At 36.8% G+C, this 22,527-nt stretch overlaps 1 protein-coding gene across 1 annotated transcript in view; it reads right to left on the minus strand.

The window, feature by feature from the left end:
• Window positions 1-8,561: 8,561 nt before the first annotated feature.
• Window positions 8,562-22,527, minus strand: part of SLC45A3 (solute carrier family 45 member 3) — a 36,788-nt gene continuing 22,822 nt past the window's right edge. The window contains exon 4 of the mRNA XM_053696634.1: window positions 8,562-13,505. Within this exon, the coding sequence (XP_053552609.1) occupies window positions 13,110-13,505 (396 nt within the window). The 3' untranslated portion in view covers window positions 8,562-13,109. The remainder of the gene's footprint in view (window positions 13,506-22,527) is intronic.

Below are 22,527 nucleotides of genomic sequence, written 5' to 3' on the forward strand. Positions count from 1 at the left end.
ATCTCTCTCCCCCCTCTCTATCTCTCTCCCCCCTCTCTATCTCTCTCCCCCCTCTCTATCTCTCTCCCCCCTCTCTATCTCTCTCCCCCCATCTCGCGACCGACCACGCCTCCTTCACGGCCGGCCATGCCCCCTTCACGGCCTCTCTCCCCCCTCTCTATCTCTCTCTCTCCCCCCCTCACTATCCCTCTTCCCTCTCTCTATCCCTCTCCCCCCTCTCTCTATCCCTCTCCCCTCTCTCTATCCCTCTCCCCCCTCTCTCTATCCCTCTCCCCTCTCTCTATCCCTCTCCCCTCTCTCTATCCCTCTCCCCTCTCTCTATCCCTCTCCCCTCTCTCTATCCCTCTCCCCCCTCTCTCTATCCCTCTCCCCCCTCTCTCTATCCCTCTCCCCTCTCTCTATCCCTCTCCCCTCTCTCTATCCCTCTCCCCCCTCTCTATCTCTCTCCCCCCTCTCTATCTCTCTCCCCCCTCTCTATCTCTCTCCCCCCTCTCTATCTCTCCCCCCATCTCGCGACCGACCACGCCTCCTTCACGGCCGGCCATGCCCCCTTCACGGCCTCTCTCCCCCCTCTCTATCTCGCGACCGACCAGGCCCCCTTCCCGGCCGGCCACGCCCCCTTCACGGTCATAACCGCCTGACTACGCCCCCTTCACATCGACCACGCCCCCGCCTGGCCACGCCCACTTCTGCTGCAGATCAGCTAGGGAGTAAGACTCAAAGGGCAGGTGCGTTTGTCCTTGTGCTGTCTCTACTGCGCATGACAGCTTCGGACAAACACACTTGACCTTTTATATAATAGGATATATATCAGATGTTTTGCCTTTAGGTTAAGAATAAATTAGTCTTTTGTATCTAACTTAAAGGAACATTAAACCCAATTTTTTTCTTTCATTATCCAGATAGAGAATACAATTTTTAATAACTTTCAAATTTACTTCTATTATTTAATTTGCTTCATTCATTAGATATTCTTTGTTGAAAAAATAGCAATGCACATGGGTTAGCCAATCACACAAGCCATTTATGTGCAGCCACCAATCAGCAGCTTCTGAGCCTATCTAGATATGCTTTTCAGCAAAGGATATCAAGAGAATGAAACAAATTAGACAATAGAAGCAAATTAGAAAAATGTTTAAAATTGCATGCTCTTTCTAAATCATGAAAGAAAAAACATAATTTATGTAAGAACTTACCTGATAAATTCATTTCTTTCATATTAACAAGAGTCCATGAGCTAGTGACGTATGGGATATACATTCCTACCAGGAGGGGCAAAGTTTCCCAAACCTTAAAATGCCTATAAATACACCCCTCACCACACCCACAAATCAGTTTAACGAATAGCCAAGAAGTGGGGTGATAAGAAAAAAAGTGCGAAGCATATAAAATAAGGAATTGGAATAATTGTGCTTTATACAAAAAAATCATAACCACCACAAAAAAGGGTGGGCCTCATGGACTCTTGTTAATATGAAAGAAATGAATTTATCAGGTAAGTTCTTACATAAATTATGTTTTCTTTCATGTAATTAACAAGAGTCCATGAGCTAGTGACGTATGGGATAATGACTACCCAAGATGTGGATCTTTCCACACAAGAGTCACTAGAGAGGGAGGGATAAAATAAAGACAGCCAATTCCTGCTGAAAATAATCCACACCCAAAATAAAGTTTAACAAAAAACATAAGCAGAAGATTCAAACTGAAACCGCTGCCTGAAGAACTTTTCTACCAAAAACTGCTTCAGAAGAAGAAAACACATCAAAATGGTAGAATTTAGCAAAAGTATGCAAAGAGGACCAAGTTGCTGCTTTGCAGATCTGGTCAACCGAAGCTTCATTCCTAAACGCCCAGGAAGTAGATACTGACCTAGTAGAATGAGCTGTAATTCTCTGAGGCGGAATTTTACCCGACTCAACATAGGCAAGATGAATTAAAGATTTCAACCAAGATGCCAAAGAAATGGCAGAAGCTTTCTGGCCTTTCCTAGAACCGGAAAAGATAACAAATAGACTAGAAGTCTTACGGAAAGATTTCGTAGCTTCAACATAATATTTCAAAGCTCTAACAACATCCAAGAATGCAATGATTTCTCCTTAGAATTCTTAGGATTAGGACATAATGAAGGAACCACAATTTCTCTACTAATGTTGTTGGAATTCACAACTTTAGGTAAAAATTCAAAAGAAGTTCGCAACACCGCCTTATCCTGATGAAAAATCAGAAAAGGAGACTCACACGAAAGAGCAGATAATTCAGAAACTCTTCTAGCAGAAGAGATGGCCAAAAGGAACAAAACTTTCCAAGAAAGTAATTTAATGTCCAATGAATGCATAGGTTCAAACGGAGGAGCTTGAAGAGCTCCCAGAACCAAATTCAAACTCCAAGGAGGAGAAATTGACTTAATGACAGGTTTTATACGAACCAAAGCTTGTACAAAACAATGAATATCAGGAAGAATAGCAATCTTTCTGTGAAAAAGAACAGAAAGAGTGGAGATTTGTCCTTTCAAAGAACTTGCGGACAAACCCTTATCTAAACCATCCTGAAGAAACTGTAAAATTCTCGGTATTCTAAAAGAATGCCAAGAAAAATGATGAGAAAGACACCAAGAAATATAAGTCTTCCAGACTCTATAATATATCTCTCGAGATACAGATTTACGAGCCTGTAACATAGTATTAATCACGGAGTCAGAGAAACCTCTATGACCAAGAATCAAGCGTTCAATCTCCATACCTTTAAATTTAAGGATTTCAGATCCGGATGGAAAAAAGGACCTTGTGACAGAAGGTCTGGTCTTAACGGAAGAGTCCATGGTTGGCAAGATGCCATCCGGACAAGATCCGCATACCAAAACCTGTGAGGCCATGCCGGAGCTATTAGCAGAACAAACGAGCATTCCCTCAGAATCTTGGAGATTACTCTGGGAAGAAGAACTAGAGGCGGAAAGATATAGGCAGGATGATACTTCCAAGGAAGTGATAATGCATCCACTGCCTCCGCCTGAGGATCCCGGGATCTGGACAGATACCTGGGAAGTTTCTTGTTTAGATGAGAGGCCATCAGATCTATCTCTGGGAGCCCCCACATTTGAACAATCTGAAGAAATACCTCTGGGTGAAGAGACCATTCGCCCGGATGCAACGTTTGGCGACTGAGATAATCCGCTTCCCAATTGTCTACACCTGGGATATGAACCGCAGAGATTAGACAGGAGCTGGATTCTGCCCAAATCAAAATTCGAGATACTTCTTTCATAGCCAGAGGACTGTGAGTCCCTCCTTGATGATTGATGTATGCCACAGTTGTGACATTGTCTGTCTGAAAACAAATGAACGATTCTCTCTTCAGAAGAGGCCAAAACTGAAGAGCTCTGAAAACTGCACGGAGTTCCAAGATATTGATCGGTAATCTCACCTCCTGAGATTCCCAAACTCCTTGTGCCGTCAGAGATCCCCACACAGCTCCCCAACCTGTGAGACTTGCATCTGTTGAAATTACAGTCCAGGTCGGAAGAACAAAAGAAGCCCCCTGAATTAAACGAAGGTGATCTGTCCACCACGTTAGAGAGTGCCGAACAATCGGTTTTAAAGATATTAATTGATATATCTTCGTGTAATCCCTGCACCATTGGTTCAGCATACAGAGCTGAAGAGGTCGCATGTGAAAACGAGCAAAGGGGATCGCGTCCGATGCAGCAGTCATAAGACCTAGAATTTCCATGCATAAGGCTACCGAAGGGAATGATTGAGACTGAAGGTTTCGACAGGCTGTAATCAATTTTAGACGTCTCTTGTCTGTTAAAGACAGAGTCATGGACACTGAATCTATCTGGAAACCCAGAAAGGTTACCCTTGTTTGAGGAATCAAAGAACTTTTTGGTAAATTGATCCTCCAACCATGATCTTGAAGAAACAACACAAGTCGATTCGTATGAGACTCTGCTAAATGTAAAGACTGAGCAAGTACCAAGATATCGTCCAAATAAGGAAATACCACAATACCCTGTTCTCTGATTACAGACAGAAGGGCACCGAGAATCTTTGTGAAAATTCTTGGAGCTGTAGCAAGGCCAAACGGTAGAGCCACAAATTGGTAATGCTTGTCTAGAAAAGAGAATCTCAGGAACTGATAATGATCTGGATGAATCGGAATATGCAGATATGCATCCTGTAAATCTATTGTGGACATATAATTCCCTTGCTGAACAAAAGGCAATATAGTCCTTACAGTTACCATCTTGAACGTTGGTATCCTTACATAACGATTCAATAATTTTAGATCCAGAACTGGTCTGAAGGAATTCTCCTTCTTTGGTACAATGAAGAGATTTGAATAAAACCCCATCCCCTGTTCCAGAACTGGAACTGGCATAATTACTCCAGCCAACTCTAGATCTGAAACACAATTCAGAAATGCTTGAGCTTTCACTGGATTTACTGGGACATGGGAAAGAAAAAATCTCTTTGCAGGAGGTCTCATCTTGAAACCAATTCTGTACCCTTCTGAAACAATGTTCTGAATCCAAAGATTGTGAACAGAATTGATCCAAATTTCTTTGAAAAAACGTAACCTGCCCCCTACCAGCTGAACTGGAATGAGGGCCGTACCTTCATGTGAACTTAGAAGCAGGCTTTGCCTTTCTAGCAGGCTTGGATTTATTCCAGACTGGAGATGGTTTCCAAACTGAAACTGCTCCTGAGGACGAAGGATCAGGCTTTTGTTCTTTGTTGAAACGAAAGGAACGAAAACGATTGTTAGCCCTGTTTTTACCTTTAGACTTTTTATCCTGTGGTAAAAAAGTTCCTTTCCCACCAGTAACAGTTGAAATAATAGAATCCAACTGAGAACCAAATAATTTGTTTCCCTGGAAAGAAATGGAAAGTAGAGTTGATTTAGAAGCCATATCAGCATTCCAGGTCTTAAGCTATAAAGCTCTTCTGGCTAAGATAGCCAGAGACATAAACCTAACATCAACTCTAATAATATCAAAAATGGCATCACAGATGAAATTATTAGCATGCTGGAGAAGAATAATAATATCATGAGAATCACGATTTGTTACTTGTTGCGCTAGAGTTTCCAACCAAAAAGTTGAAGCTGCAGCAACATCAGCCAATGATATAGCAAGTCTAAGAAGATTACCTGAACATAGATAAGCTTTTCTTAGAAAAGATTCAATTTTTCTATCTAAAGGATCCTTAAACGAGGTACCATCTGACGTAGGAATGGTAGTACGTTTAGCAAGGGTAGAAATAGCCCCATCAACTTTTGTCCCAAAATTCTAACCTGTCAGGCGGAACAGGATATAATTGCTTAAAACGTTTAGAAGGAGTAAATGAATTACCCAATTTATCCCATTCCTTAGAAATTACTGCAGAAATAGCATTAGGAACAGGAAAGACTTCTGGAATAACCGCAGGAGCTTTAAAAACCTTATCCAAACGTATAGAATTAGTATCAAGAGGACTAGAATCCTCTATTTCTAAAGCAATTAGTACTTCTTTAAGTAAAGAGCGAATAAATTCCATCTTAAATAAATATGAAGATTTATCAGCATCAATCTCTGAGATAGAATCCTCTGAACCAGAAGAGTCCAAAGAATCAGAATGATGGTGTTCATTTAAAAATTCATCTGTAGAGAGAGAAGATTTAAAAGACTTTTTACGTTTACTAGAAGGAGAAATAACAGACAAAGCCTTCTTTATGGATTCAGAAACAAAATCTCTTATGTTATCAGGAACATTCTGCACCTTAGATGTTGAGGGAACTGCAACAGGCAATGGTACATCACTAAAGGAAATATTATCTGCTTTAACAAGTTTGTCATGACAATTATTACAAACAACAGCTGGAGGAATAGCTACCAAAAGTTTACAGCAGATACACTTAGCTTTGGTAGATCCAGCAGGCAGTGGTTTTCCTGTAGTATCTTCTGGCTCAGATGCAACGTGAGACATCTTGCAATATGTAAGAGAAAAAAACAACATATAAAGCAAAATAGATCAAATTCCTTATAAGACAGTTTCAGGAATGGGAAAAAAATGCCAAACATCAAGCTTCTAGCAACCAGAAGCAAATGAAAAATGAGACTGAAATAATGTGGAGACAAAAGCGACGCCCATATTTTTTGGCGCCAAATAAGACGCCCACATTATTTGGCGCCTAAATGCTTTTGGCGCCAAAAAAGACGCCACATCCGGAACGCCGACATTTTTGGCGCAAAATAACGTCAAAAATGACGCAACTTCCGGCGACACGTATGACGCCGGAAACGGAAAAGAATTTTTGCGCCAAAAAAGTCCGCGCCAAGAATGACGCAATAAAATGAAGCATTTTCAGCCCCCGCGAGCCTAACAGCCCACAGGGAAAAAAGTCAAATTTTTGAGGTAAGAAAAAATATGATAATTTAAAGCATAATCCCAAATATGAAACTGACTGTCTGGAAATAAGGAAAGTTGAACATTCTGAGTCAAGGCAAATAAATGTTTGAATACATATATTTAGAACTTTATAAATAAAGTGCCCAACCATAGCTTAGAGTGTCACAGAAAATAAGACTTACTTACCCCAGGACACTCATCTACATGTTTGTAGAAAGCCAAACCAGTACTGAAACGAGAATCAGTAGAGGAAATGGTAAATATAAGAGTATATCGTCGATCTGAAAAGGGAGGTAAGAGATGAATCTCTACGACCGATAACAGAGAACCTTATGAAATAGATCCCGTAGAAGGAGATCACTGCATTCAATAGGCAATACTCTCTTCACATCCCTCTGACATTCACTGCACGCTGAGAGGAAAACCGGGCTCCAACTTGCTGCGGAGCGCATATCAACGTAGAATCTAGCACAAACTTACTTCACCACCTCCCTTGGAGGCAAAGTTTGTAAAACTGATTTGTGGGTGTGGTGAGGGGTGTATTTATAGGCATTTTAAGGTTTGGGAAACTTTGCCCCTCCTGGTAGGAATGTATATCCCATACGTCACTAGCTCATGGACTCTTGTTAATTACATGAAAGAAATTTTGGTTTTCATGTACCTTTAAATACTCAAAGTGGTTCTAGTGCCATCTAGTGGTGTTTTACTATAAATTGTGAGTATGTTCCGTTTATATGTTAGCATGACTAAGGGATGTTTCCCGAAACGTTGCTGCCTGTAACCCTGTGGTTTTAAACAATTAAAGTGCTTTATGCTGTCACACTTTCTGTTCTTTGAAACATTGAAACGGATAAGCAGCTTGCAACCTGTCCACCAGGGGAAAAGTTAAGTTGATGTGGTATGCTTAAGTTTTAATAACATTTAGTTTATAAAAGCAGAATTCGCCAAACCACTGGCAGAGAGCAAACATGCATTTTCTATTATTTATAAATGTTATTTAAGATATCCAAATCTTAAATTAATTGCATCATTTAACACAAATGTATTTAAAGGGACAGTCAAGTCAAAATTGAACTTGCATGATTCAGATAGGGCATGCAGTTTTAAACAACTTTCCAGATTACTTTTGCTTTGTTTTCTTGGTATTTTTTGTTGAAAGCTAAGCCCAAATAGGCTTATATGCTTATTTCTAAGGCTGCCTCTTATCTCAGTGCATTTTGATAGATTTTTTTACAGTTAAACATTTCTAGTTCATGCGTGTGATATACGTAACATTGTGCTCACTCCTGTGGACTTACTTATGAGTCAGCACTAATTGGCCAAAATGCATAAAATATAGAGTATTGGTGCATATCCACTATGCTTTTATAATAAAATTGGGATCTTAGTCACACAATATGGCCATATTCTGCTTAAGCCAGCCCAAAAAGGCAAAGAACTGTAGTCAACATTGGGGCACCTTGTATGTTGGTGACTGGCTTAAGCAGAATATGGCCAATAAGATAACTAAGATCCCAATTTTACCATAAAAGCATAATTGTTTTTGCAGGTAAATTTGCTAAAAAAAAAAATTGTTTTGATTATTTGCAAGTGGATGTGCGCCAATAATCTCTTTTATGTAACTGTTTAGCCTTATTGGCTGCACTCCAAACTGGGGAATGGGTAATAAAGGAATTATCCATCTTTTTAAACAATAAGAATTTTCAAGTAGCCTGTCCCTTTAAACTATCCAGAGCATAAACCAATTGCATAATTTAACACAAATTGATTTAATGATAATGTGTGTCTATTAAATAAGTCCTAGGGAGAACACTGTTTAACATAAAATGCAACATAAAACATAACATAAAATGCAATTTTATCTATATGATAAAAATATTCAAGTAAAAAAATATATAGAATAGAAAAGGTTTCTTGTTATTTGTTTTCCCCCCCTTTCCTATTTCCCCATAATTTCTTCCTCATAATGCCATTAGGTCAACTTTATTGGTTAAATAGTTTGCATTCTTCAAATCGAAATATGTTAATAAGGCAGAGATACAAAATATAATAATGATATATAATGGGAAGTATTAAAAACACCATATTTGGTAAAAAAAATAAGAAATAAAGTGCAAAAAATTAGCTATTTTAAATACACCACATAAAATAAATAAATAAATCAAGATCTCATTAATTCCAAAAAGTTTAATTTCCCAAATTCAGGCATTTTATCTTCCTATATTCATGAACAAAGCTTTGCAACATAACAGAGGCACATTTGTTGAAAGAAATAAAGCAAAACACATTATTTAGAATCTCAAACAATTTCCCGGATCTTTATTTTCATAAACATATAATATTAACATCTGTAAATAAATAGAAGACAAAAATATTTGCACAAAAGATATTTCCCGTCTTACATATATTTTTTAAGTAAAGTATTAGAGAGATGATTTTCACCACAACTTTAAATTATTAATTAATGATCTTCTAGGCCATTAAAGGAAAATTATCACACAACAATAAGGTATATCAAAAGAAATGTAGACATTGAATAACATAATATTCATTTATAAATTAATTTATAAATGTAAGACCATTAAACTTTCTACTTCATGTTTTTTTTCACAAACCATTTTCTAAAATCATTTTATTCCGTTTTTTTTTTAATCTATATATTATGCAAGAAACTGCATGGACACTTCAACAAAAACATCAACAAATAAAAAATAGGGATCCATCATTTTTAATAAACAAAATGTAATGTTTTTATTATAGATTTTGATTGGGGGGGGGGGGGGGGGGGACAGCCGGTGTTCAGAAAGAAACTCAAGTGATCTAATTTTTTTTTAAGTTTTGTCCATTGTATTTTTTTTATTAACACAATATATATATATATATATATATATATATATATATATATTGGGTGTATATATACAGTATATATACACAATCTCAATTAAAAGCTTTATTAACACCTTATTGTTAAAGCATGCGTTAACAATTCCCTTTAAACATTGGCCTTTTAATAGCATTTTGTGATTGTGACACACAAAGTAAACTTCAAACAGCAAACATTTTAAATAATAACAAATATTAACATATTAAACATACAAACAATTCCCTTTACTTTCTACATATTTATAAATATACATTTCCATGGCACTAAATATTTTCAAGGTTAAAAGCAATGAAAAAATAATTTATAGATAGTAATTTTGTTTGGGAGAAATATACAACTATAGCAAAGATTTTTAAATTGACACTTAAAATATGTGCATAAATGAAAAAAAAAAGAAAGCTAAAAAAACTGTATTTTAGCTTTTAATCTACAACATATTTGTGTTTTAAAAATGAATATCAATATTGCAGAAAAGAGTGTCAAAGTAAATGCTCAATTGAAAAAAAAAAAATGGGCAAATTTAAGACAACTTGTCTTTATTGTAAGGCCTAAACCCATTGGAAGGGGTAATAGATATCATCTAGATCTAAGAAAATGTCTATGCTACAAACATTAAAGTACATAATTAAAGAAAAATGTTATCAACTAATTGCATATAGTCCTTCATTAAATATCTATAGTAATTGTGTTGGAAAAACATAACTATAAATAGTCATCAGCATAAAGAATCATTATCAGGGCACTCTTATTAAAAGAAAATGAAAAGGTGTAAATTAAATTCTGAGATGTAAGTTTTCATCCAAAATATTAAAGGGATACTAAACTCAGATTTTTTTTTCATGGTTCGGATAGAGCATGCAATTTTAAGCAAATTTATAATTTACACCTACTGTATTATCAATTTTTCTTCATAATCTTGGTATCTTTATTTAAAAAAGCAGAAATGAAAGTTTTGGAGGCGGCCCATTTTAGGTTCAGCACCTGGGTTGCGCTTACTGATTGGATGGCTAAATGTAGCCACCAATCAGCAAGCTCTATCCAGGGTGCTGAACAAAAAATGGGCTGGCTCCAAAGCTCTCTTTCCTGCTTTTTCAAATAAAGATACCAAAGGAACGAAGAAAAATTGATAGAGTAAATTAGATAGTTGCTTAAAATTGCATGCTCTGTGCAAATCATGAAAGAAAAAAATATTGGGTTTAGTATCCCTTTAAGCAGCAGAACAGGCAGGTATATGTATTGTAAGCCAGACATCATAAACCTAGTATCATTTTATTAAACAAGATTTAGGTAAATTACTTTTCTGAAAAAAAATAATAATAATTACAGATACGTTGTCAATAAATATGCATACATTAATATAAATTACTGAATATTTGGTGCTTGACAATAACTGTAAATATATTCACCTTCATTAAAATACAATACTTATAAAAGGAAAAAAAATATCATCAACGTATTGTTTCTCCTTCTGTCTATATGCATTATTATGTAATGTACACAAATATAAATTTGCTATTATTTTACTTGCCTTGGTACAAATAAACAGCAGCTGTACACACAGGCCAAACCTGATAACTACTAACCTAGTTATCTGGCACTCAGTGTGCTGTGTTTTATACTATACATTTTGTTTTGTATGTATGAAACATGGGAAACCATTGTACAATCAATGCATCATAAAGGTATGTTAGGAAATTTATGGATATGTGAAGTGACTGATAAAAACCCCCCCACATTTTGCGTCAATGTAGTTTGAATTATAATACAAAAAACTGAACCAAAAATGTTGCATATATTTATAGGAATGTATTAAAAGGACAATATAGTGATAACTAAAAAGTACAAATGAGGCAATTTTAAATATCATGTTATTTATTCAATCTCTGCAGTATAGATATTAAAACAAAAAAAAAAAAACCTTCATGTGCAAATTTAACTCGGATATCACACAACTTGTTATACCAACGGTAGGATATTAAATTATGAGAAATTGTTCAATTAAATTGAAATAGCTGGTTTTGTTCAGTAAAACCACCACCCATAATAATATTTTTAGTACGTAAGCATTTGCCTTTGTGTATAGAGGGAAAGAGATAATATAATTAGATCTGCTCTAATTGAATAGGCATCATTTTGCAAAACTGGGTTGATTCCAATGTGCAAAAACAGCAAAAATAAACCTAAAGGAACAATTTCCCATAATTTAATTCTCTGCAGCTGGTATAGCAGGTGATTGATTGGAAACACATGGGGGGGGGGGGGGCACAATTACAGTGCAATGTCCCTTTAAGCTAATTTCTACATGGTCCCATATTTGCTTGTGGTATTGGCAAATATTAGGGTCCATTTAATTTTGTGTCTAATCACTAAGTCAAGACAAAAAGAAACATCAACAACCTCCTCCCAAAAAGCAATTAAATAGAAAGTGCAACACAGAAGACAAGTTAACTCCGTCTATGCCTGAGGGTACTTAGTTATTGGTGATTGCCCTTGAAGCACTTTAAGGCAGGGTTATTCAAATTAAGGCCCAGAAGGCAGCACTTAGTTGCATAGTGCTTTTTACTGGGAATTATTCTACTAGATGAATGTTTCAGAGAAATTCTTTAAAATAATGGTTGTTCCAAACTACAAATGAATGTTACATTTTCCTATTTGTAATGTGACATTTTATTTTAATACATTTAAACATTTTATTCTAATGTTGCTTCTCACAGGCCATATGAGATCATGTGGGATTATCATGGGATGGAAGGTCTGACTGCTGTTCCTCCAGCAACTTCCCCAGTCGGAGCATAGGCGCTGTTTTTTAGAGACGCACCAACGGCCCCACCCCTCCTTCCTCGTCCCTCCTCAACAAATACATTGGTGATCCCACATCATATTTTTTTCTCGGAAATAAAACGTTCCATTCCAAAAGATAGAAGTGTAACATTTGAAACATGTAGTAACGAGTACAATTTTCTTTCATGATTCAGATAGAGCATGCAGTTTTAAACAACTTTCCAATTTACTTCTATTATTTAATTTTCTTTGTTCTCGTTATCATTTGTTGAAAACATACCTAGGTAGGCTCAGCAGCTAGCTGCTGATTGGTGGCTGCACATCATATATGCCTCTTGTCATTGGCTTACTAAAATGTTCATCTAGTTTCTAGTAGTACATTGTTGCTCCTTCAATAAAGGATACCAAGAGAATGAAGGAAATTTGATAACAGAAGTGAATTGGAAAGTTGTTTAAAAGTGCATGCACTATCTGAATCATTAAATATTTTTTTTTGGTTTCATGTCCCTTTAACTCATATACTTTTTAAATTTAAACTACAACTAGTGTAGGTGTTTACGTTGTGTATGTTCTACGAATCCTTGGTACTTAAGGAGCATTAGTAGAAAGTATCTATATGCACATTAACAGGAACTGATACTGTTATATCAATTTAAATTTAAACAGTATCTAGTACTTTATATTTTCTCAGGCAAAAAAGTCAATATGTTTATTTTTCAGTCAAATCGATATCAGAACATTTTTGAGTACAGTGTCCCTTAAATTTATTTACTTAACATGTAAGAATTTGGGCTATCAATGAATTTGCTATAATTGCACTGAGGAAAAAAAAGGTTTGAATAACACCGCTTTAAATGTACTCCACTGTACTGGCATTTATTATAGTCGAAACCTGACATTCCACATGATATAAAATAGATTTATTTTATTCCGCTTATCCAGTGTATTTGTAAGAGGTCACATATTACATTAATGTATTAATGTGGCCCAACAGGATATCACACCAACATCCGAGGTGCTTGTCATTTATCTTGCGCAGTTTTTACTGTCCTGTTTTACAAGGGAGTCAGTTTGGACATGTCACTTTTGTCAAACACCACCTTGCTGGAAAAGTAAATAGCTATGAATCCAAAAGCAGCGGCTGATGCAACGTAGGCTGTGACTGACTGTGTCAGCTGCACGATAAATCCCATAGCAAGGGAAGGTACCACCTGTGACAGCAGACAAGCGCTGTCAAGTATTGCCATATCCAGACAGACTCCATGGTTGGGGAGAACAGGCTCACTTATTGTGACTGCCCCCTCACAGGAGGGACCCAGGCACAGAGAGGGACTATGAGAGGGGAACAGTGCCACATTAGGGCTGTTTTGGTTTTCCTTAAGGAAGCCAGACTTCCGTTCTTTCTCTGTTGCATCATCCTCGACAAAGTCCTTATATTTGGGCAAAAATACCTGTTTAAATGAAGAAATTACAATTATTTATCTTTGTCATTCAATTTTTATAAACCTTACCCCAATGTCTGTTTAATAAAGTTTCTTTCAATTTGAAAATACACATGGCGTATGATATGAACATGCTTGCAGGTTGTGGGGTTATTACAGGCAGCTGGATCTTGCCTAGTTTTGAGAGCTTACAATCTACAATATATAAATAAGACACTTACAGAGCAGAAGGTGAATTGTCTGTAGCCAGTGAAGAGCAGATTATCCAAGGTCAGCAAAGGAAGCAAAAGGGCAAAGAGAAGAAATCAGGGAGGAAGATATTCAGTTAAAGGAGATGAAGAACTCATTTTTAGAAGCTGAAAAAAGTACTTACACAAATGCAACTTTGTTATTTTTTATTTTTGTTAAAGGGACAATGTACATTTTACCTACTGGAGTGTATTACCTCTATTCTGACATTTGAAATAACTATTTTCATTTTTAAAGTAAATGAGAGCCAGCAGCAGAAATCACACTCCTAGTTTGGGATGGGAAAGATCTGTGCTTAGCTTAATTATTTTGTTTATCCATACAGAGATAAGGAAGCATTTTTGTTTATAGAATCATAAGACAAGGAGGTCTGCTCTCCTTGCAACCTCAGCCCATTTTAAAAATAGTTTTACCTAAAGGAGCAATTTCAAATACATGGTATACTCAGCAGCTGGTATACCAAATTATTGGAAATACATTAAGGGGAAAACAGTTTTACTGTACACTGTTCCTTTAAATATGAAATGCCAAGATTCACTAAGAGTTTGGAGAACTCAAGAGAAAAGCTGGCATAAAGCTTTGGAGGATTTCCTCATGTTTTCATGAGGACACAGGAATGACATCTCTTTAGTGTATCTCGTTTAGCATTTAATTATACATCAGGCTTAAAAGGGACAGTATACTGTAAAATTGTTTTTCCCTTAATGTGTTTTCAATTACTTTTTTTTACCAACTGCAGAGTATTAAATTATGAAAATTAGCTTTTTAAGGTTTATTTGTTTATATGAAATAGCTGTTATTGTCTTTTAGAGCCACAACCTAATAAAATGTGTTGAGCCTGTAGGTATAATCATATCTCCTTACTTTATCTCATTGTGTACATATACCTGCTTCTTTATCTTATATCTGTCTGTAAAGCAAAGACCAATACTTGGAGAGAACAATGGAAAATTAATATTTTATTACCTTATCTCTTCTATACCCCACTGGGAGTGTAATTTCTTCTGCTGGCTGTTTATACAACTTGGACCTAAGGCCAAAAACTTTCAGAATAGGTGGGGATTACACAGGCTAAAGCAACTATTTTGAATACCAATATAAGGGTAAAGGAAATACTTGTAAACAATGTAATACACTCCAGCAGGTAAAGTGGATTATTGGGAACAAATTAAAGGAGAGAAAATGTTTGAGTAAACTGTCACTTTAAATCTAAATATCACAAAGTGATTCATTTGTTGTTACCCACAACCCCATAATACAAACGAAAAACGGTGCATAGGTGATGCAGCTCCCATGCAGTACTTTAACTATTTGTTTAAACAATTTTTGTGGGGGTCAAACACAGCATTGCAAGTTTGCTACTGTTAAAGTTACATGTCTTTAGAGCATGTCATGTTCCTCTATAACAAAGCATACAAAGCTTCTTCTTGGGCCAGAACCAGGTGGTGAAACACAGAACTACCAGATATTTTGTTTTTATAATTAGCTAGATCACTTTTAACATAATGATAAATATTAGAAAATGCTCTATCAGCACTCTGTGCCCAGACTAGTTTAGAGACAGGATAAAATACAATATAACCTTTATTGTTTCTCTTTAAAAGATGGGTGAAAATGTTAAAATCCAATATCACGAGCAATTATTGCTGGTATTGGGTGTGTCCCTAAATTAATGGCTATCAGGCCTTATATCATCTTCATATCATATCAGGAAACACACACACAATCAGTAGTTTATTAGTATTGTTATCGATGTGTTTGAGACTATGAGGCCTACTTAGCAAGCCGTCAACTTACTTGCATTAAACGGCACTAATACGCTCGCCTGACATCGCCGCCGCAGACCTGAATACGCTCTCCATATTTAACAAAAAAAGCTGTCAAAAAGCTGCGCACCAAGTACGGGGCGATGAGCAGCGGACTGTTGTTAACTAACAGTCATCGATCTCGCTGCTATTCGGCTTTTTAACAGCTTTATTTATACCCTGTCACTAAACACCGCCACTATACTAAACTGTTTAACCCGTATCCCGTCGCTCCCGGACCCCGCCGCAACTCTAATAAATGTATTAACCCCTATTCTGCTGCTCCCCGACACCGCCGCAACTAACTAAATGTATTAACCCTATCCCTCCGCTCCCGGAGCCCACTGCAACTAAATAAATGTATTAACCCCCTATTCCGCCGCTCCCGGACCCCGCCACAACTAAATGTATTAACCCTTAAACCTCTGGCCTCCCACATCACTACCACTTACTAAACCTATTAACCCCTAAACCGCCAGCACCCCACATTGCCATAAACTAAATTTACCTATTAACCCGCTAACTTTATATTAAATATTAACTCATCCCTATCTTATAATAAATTTAAACTTACCTTTAGATTTAAATTAAACTACAGGTGGCCCTAGTTTTACAACGGTTCAATTTACACCGTTTCAGAATAACAACCTTTTTTTCCAGTCATGTGACTGCTATTGAAAAGCATTGAGAAGCAGTGCATTTATTAAAATAGCCAGTAGATGAAGCTGTCCGCTTGTGTTGCAGCAAAGCCAAGCAAGCTGAAATTAATCAGTTTAACCAGACCTGAGCTATCGAGCAGATTCGAAAGGAACAAGATCTCCCTGTCTATAAATCAGTCCAGATTGGAATGCATAGAAAGAACTGTTTGCAGAAAAATGCAAGTGAAGTCTGTGTTGTGTGATTATTTTATTAAGTTTATAATTCTGTTTAGCGAATGTTTTTGTTTATTTAACTTAGTTTAATTATATATTCTGTGTTGTGTGATTATTTTATTAGGTTTATAATGCTGTTCAGCATTTAAAGTCTTCATTTCAAAGCTTTAAAAATAATGTATTAGGTGTTACTTATGACAATTTTGAGCCTGGAACCTATCTCCCTCACTTCCCATTGACTTACATTATAAACTGGTTTTCAATTTACAATGGTTTCAATTTACAACCATTCCTTCTGGAACCTAACCCCAACGTAAACTGAGGGGTACCTGTATATTAAACCATATTAAACTAATAATTAATCTACCCTAACTATACAACTAAAATGACATTAAACTATATTAAACTAATAATTAATCTACCCTAACTGTTATACTAAAATTACATTAAACTACAAATTAAATTAACTATATTATATATTTAAAAACCTAACCCTACTGAAATAATTTAAATCTACTATTAAAAATTACAAAGTTACAAAAAACTAACAACTAAGTTACACAAAATAACAAACACTAAGTTTAAAAAAAAAAAAAAAAAAACACTAAGTTACACAAAATAAAAAATCAAATATTTAAATTAATTACACCTAATCTAAGAGCCCTATGAAAATAAAAAAAAGCCCCCCAAAATAAAAAAAAACCCTAGCCTACAATAAACTACTAATGGCCCTTAAAAGGGCCTTTTGATAAATAAGGGGAATCGGGCTCGCCACAATTTCGCTGCAGAATTCCAGCTTATTTGCGGTTGACGGCTTGATAAATAGGCCTCAGTGTTACTGATGCATTCAAATATTGCTGTAAGCAGAGTGCCTATTCCCAATATAAAATGGGCGAATGTGTTAATATAGTCTCACATATATAATGGTACGTGATATCATGTGCATGTCATGACTTCATTTATAGTACCTCTAATGTGTGGTTAAACCACATAACAATCCAAAATGCTGTTTTTAATTGCAATAATCACGTTGGCAACAAAGTAGTTGTTTATCCACGTTTGCAACTGTAACCATATCAGCTGAGGTTATGCAGTTAGTTTTACGATTGGTATTTGGATATTCTACACATTCATTAATTATCAATACTTAGTCATATATACTTCGACTAATCCTATTGAGACCCACCTGGTATAATTCTGGGTGTTATCATATGGCATATATATCTCCTAAACGTTACTAGAAGCTTATCTTAAAATAAATTGGCGCATCCAATATTGCTTTGTACTTGAAGTGAATTAGGTTTGGTGTTAGTTCACATATTCTTTTCGTATTCAATCCCCTTATATTAAGGATCAGATCCACTAGTTAGTGGTTTAAACAAAATCGTGCGCTACAATTATATAGTTTATATGCACTTCTAAATATTCGTTTAGTATACGTTTGCCACCACAAAAAGATCATTAAATAAAGTAACGTTACTTTATTTTATGATCGTTGTTGTGGCAATCATATGCTAACCGTATATTTACTAGCAGAAGCGCACATAACTATTGCTATAATTGTGTATCATTATTGTGGTGGCAATCATATACTAAACGAATAACAGAAGTGCAAATAAACTATATAATTGTAGCGCATGATTTTGTAAAACAATACCAAACCACGATAGGTCTAGGTGTTTGATGCACACTGTTTAATACCGCTAACTAGTGGATATGATCCTTAATATAAGGGGATTGAATTTGAAAAGAATATGTGAACTAACACCAAACCTAATTCATTTCAAGTACAAAGCAGTATTGGATGCGCCAATTTACTTTAATATAAGCTTCTAGTAACGATCAGGAGATATATATGCCATAAGATAACACCCAGAATTATACCAGGGGGGTCTCAATAGGATTAGTCGAAGTATACATGACTAAGTATTGATAATTAATGAATGTGTAGAATATCCAAATACCAATCATAAAACTAACTGCATAACCTCAGTTGATATGGTTACAGTTGCAAACGTGGATAAACAACTACTTTGTTGCCAACGTGATTATTGCAATAAAAAACAGCTTTTTGGGTTTTTATGTGGTTTAACCACACATTAGAGGTACTATAAATAAAGTCATCACATGCACATGATATCACGTACCATTTTATATGTGAGACTATATTAACACATTCGACCATTATATATTAGGAATAGGCACTCTGCTTTATGCACCAGTAACAATCTGGGCATATTTATCAAGCTTCATACGGAGCTTGATGCCCTGTGTTTCTAAAGACCGCTGCTCCATAACCTGTCCGCCTGCTCTGAGGCGGCGGACAGACATCACCAGAAATCAACCCGATCGGACACGATCGGGTTGATTGACACCCCCTGCTAGCGGCCGATTGACCGAGAAACTGCAGGGGGTGGCATTGCACCAGCAGTTCACAAGAGCTGCTGGTGCAATGATAAATGCCGAGAGCGTACGCTGTCGGCATTTATCGATGTGCAGCGATCATGATCCGCAATATCAGATCATATCCGCTCACACTATGATAATTAGGCCCCAATGTCTCATACACAACGATAACAATACTAATAAACTACTGATTGTGTGTATGTGTTTTCTGATATGATATGAATATGATATAAGGCCTGATAGCCATAAATTCAGGGACACGCCCAATACGCACTACTCCTCTTTCAAACAATATACATTTGGATTATTTACTCTGGAAATCATATATTAAGTTACAGGGGAGCTTGCCTATATAGGGCGCGATCCGATATACGGCATACTTTTCGGTGCAAGCGAGGTAACCCGCGCCGCCCGTAGTTTCACCTCGCACATCGGGGTATCCAATATACCCCACCGGCAGTTGCTAAAGTGCCGTAAGTCGGACAAACTAGCGATGTCCAGAAATAAGCGTAAGTAGAAATTTCTGGAGTCGCCAGTGACTTACAGCACTTTAGAAACTGCCGTCGCCTACAAAAACTTAATAAAGTATCAAATCTCCCGTAAATTTCTAACACGCCTCCCAAAAATAGCCCGACACGTATACCCCTCTATCCGCAACCCCCCCTCTCACTCCTAACAATAAATGTATTAACCCCTAGACCGACAACCCCCCACAACGCAATAAGCCTAATTATTAACCCCTAAACCGCCATAGCCCACACCGCAATAAACCTATCCTAGTATTAACCCCTAAACCGCCGCTCCCGGACCCCGCCGCCACCTACATTAAATGTATTACCCCCTAATCTGACCCCCCTACACCGCCGCCAACTATATTAAATATATTAACCCCTAATCTGACCCCCCTACACCGCCGCCACCTATATTAATTACCCCCTAATCTGATCCCCTACCTATATTAAATATATTAACCCCTAATCTGATCCCCTACACCGCCGCCACCTATATTAAATATATTAACCCCTAAACCTAAGTCTAACCCTAACACCCCCTAACTTAATTATTATTTAAATAAATCTAAATAATATTAATATTATTAACTAAATTATTCCTATTTAAAACTAAATACAGGTAGCCCTCAGTTTAAGCCGGGGTTAGGTTCCAGAAGGAATGGTTGTAAATCGAAACCGTTGTAAATTGAAACCCAGTTTATAATGTAAGTCAATGGGAAGTGAGGGAGTTAGGTTCCAGGCCCCTCTAAAAATTGTCAAAAGTAACACCTAATACATTATTTTTAAAGCTTTGAAATGAAGACTTTAAATGCTAAACAGTATTATAAACCTAATAATATAGATTGTATCATCATCAAACTAAGTTTAATGAACAAAAACATTTGCTAAACCGCACCTAATAAAATTATCACACAGACTGTATCATCATCAATCTAAGTTTAATGAACAAAAACAAAATAATTACACAACAGACTGTATCATCATCAATCTAAGTTTAATGAACAAAAATGTTTTTTTACTTGCCTTTTTCTGCAAACAGTTCTCTAAGTCTGCAGCTAAGGGAAGTGGCTGCTAGATCTTGTTCCTTTAAAAATGGTTCCATTGCTCAGGTCTGGTTATACACTGATTAATTTCAGCCTGCCTGTGTTTAATCACACAACAGACTGTATCATCATCAAACTAAGTTTAATTAACAAAAACGTTTTTTTACTTGCTTTTTTCTGCAAACAGTTCTGTGCATTGAGTCTGCAGCTAAGGGAAGTGGCTGCTAGATCTTGTTCCTATGAAAGCTGATCCATTGATCAAGTCTGGCTTGCTTGGCTTTGCATGTCTTTGCTGCAATACAAGCGGACAGCTCCACCTACTGGCTACTTTAATGTATGCATGTGCTAATGCTTTCAATAGCATTCAATGCTTTTCAATAGCAGTCACATGACTGGAAAAAAAGGGCGTTATTCTGAAACGGCGCAAAATGAACCGTCGTAAACCGAGGGCCACCTGTACCTATAAAATAAACCCTAAGATAGCTACAATATAATTAATAATTACATTGTAGCTATTTTAGGGTTTATATTTATTTTACAGGTAACTTTGTATTTATTTTAACTAGGTACAATAGCTATTAAATAGTTAATAACTATTTAATAGCTACCTAGTTAAAATAATTACAAAATTACCTGTAAAATAAATCCTAACCTAAGTTACAAATACACCTAATACTACACTATCAATAAATTAATTAAATAAACTACAATTATCTAAACTAAAATACAATTAAATAAACTAAACTATAACACTAAATTACAAAAAATAAAAAATATTACAAGAATTTTAAGCTAATTACACCTAATCTAAGCCCCCTAATAAAATAAAAAGCCCCCCCAAAATAATAAAATTTCCCTACCCTAAACTAAATTACAAATAGCCCTTAAAAGGGCCTTTCGCGGGGCATTGCCCCAAAGTAATCAGCTCTTTTACCTGTAAAAAAAAGAACAACCCCCCCCCCACATTACAACCCACCACCCACACACCCCTACTCTAAAACCCACCCGATCCCCCCCTTAAAAAACCCAAAATCTAACCCCCAAGTGGTCCTTACCTGTCCTGAAGACCGGTGGAGAAGGTCCTGTTCCAGGCGGTGAAGTTTTCTTCCAAGCCGCGACCTCTTCTTCTTCCAGGAACCAGCCGGCGCGGAGCGGAGGAGTTGAAGACCGATGACCGCGGAGCTGAAGACCGTCGACTCTGGAACAGAAGACCGGCGACGCTGACACTGAAGACCGCGGAGCCATGGAACGTGGAGGATCCTCTTCATACGATCTCCGCCGTACACTGAATAGGAATTCAAGGTAAGCGATTAAAAATGGCGTCCCTTGAATTCCTGATTTGAATAGCCAATAGAATGTCAGTAGCTCTTATTCTATTGGCTATTCAAATCAGCCAATAGAATTACAGTAGCTCTCATCCGATTGGCTGATTTGAATTTGAAGGCTCAAATCAGCCAATAGGAATTCAAGGGACGCCATTTTTAATCGCGTACCTTGAATTCCTATTCAGTGTACGGCAGAGATCGTATGAAGAGGATCCTCCATGCTCCATGGCTCCGCAGTCTTCAGTTCCAGCGTCGCCGATCTTTAGTTCCAGCGTAGCCGGTCTTCAGTTCCAGAGTCGACGGTCTTCAGCTCCGCGCCGGCTGGTTCCTGGAAGAAGAGGTCGCCGCTTGGAAGAAGACTTCACCGCCTGGAACAGGACCTTCTCCGCCGGTCTTCAGGATAGGTAAGGACCACTTGGGGGTTAGACTTAGGTTTCTTTAAGGGGGGATCGGGTGGGTTTTAGAGTAGGGGTGTTCTTTTTTTTACAGGTAAAATAGCTGATTACTTTGGGGCAATGCCCCGCAAAAGGCCCTTTTAAGGGCTGGTAATATAGCTGATTACTTTGGGACAATGCCCGCAAAAGGCCCTTTTAAGGGCTATTTGTAATTTAGTTTAGGGTAGGGAAATTTTATTATTTTGGGGTGCTTTTTTATTTTATTAGGGGGCTTAGATTAGGTGTAATTAGCTTAAAATTCTTGAAATATAGTTTAGTTTATTTAATTGTATTTTAGTTTAGATAATTGTAATTATTTTAACCAGGTAGCTATTAAATAGTTATTAACTATTTAATAGCTACCTGGTTAAAATAATTACAAACT

The sequence above is a fragment of the Bombina bombina genome, unplaced genomic scaffold (genome assembly GCF_027579735.1).
Source record: "Bombina bombina isolate aBomBom1 unplaced genomic scaffold, aBomBom1.pri scaffold_1650, whole genome shotgun sequence".
Taxonomy (NCBI): domain Eukaryota; kingdom Metazoa; phylum Chordata; class Amphibia; order Anura; family Bombinatoridae; genus Bombina; species Bombina bombina.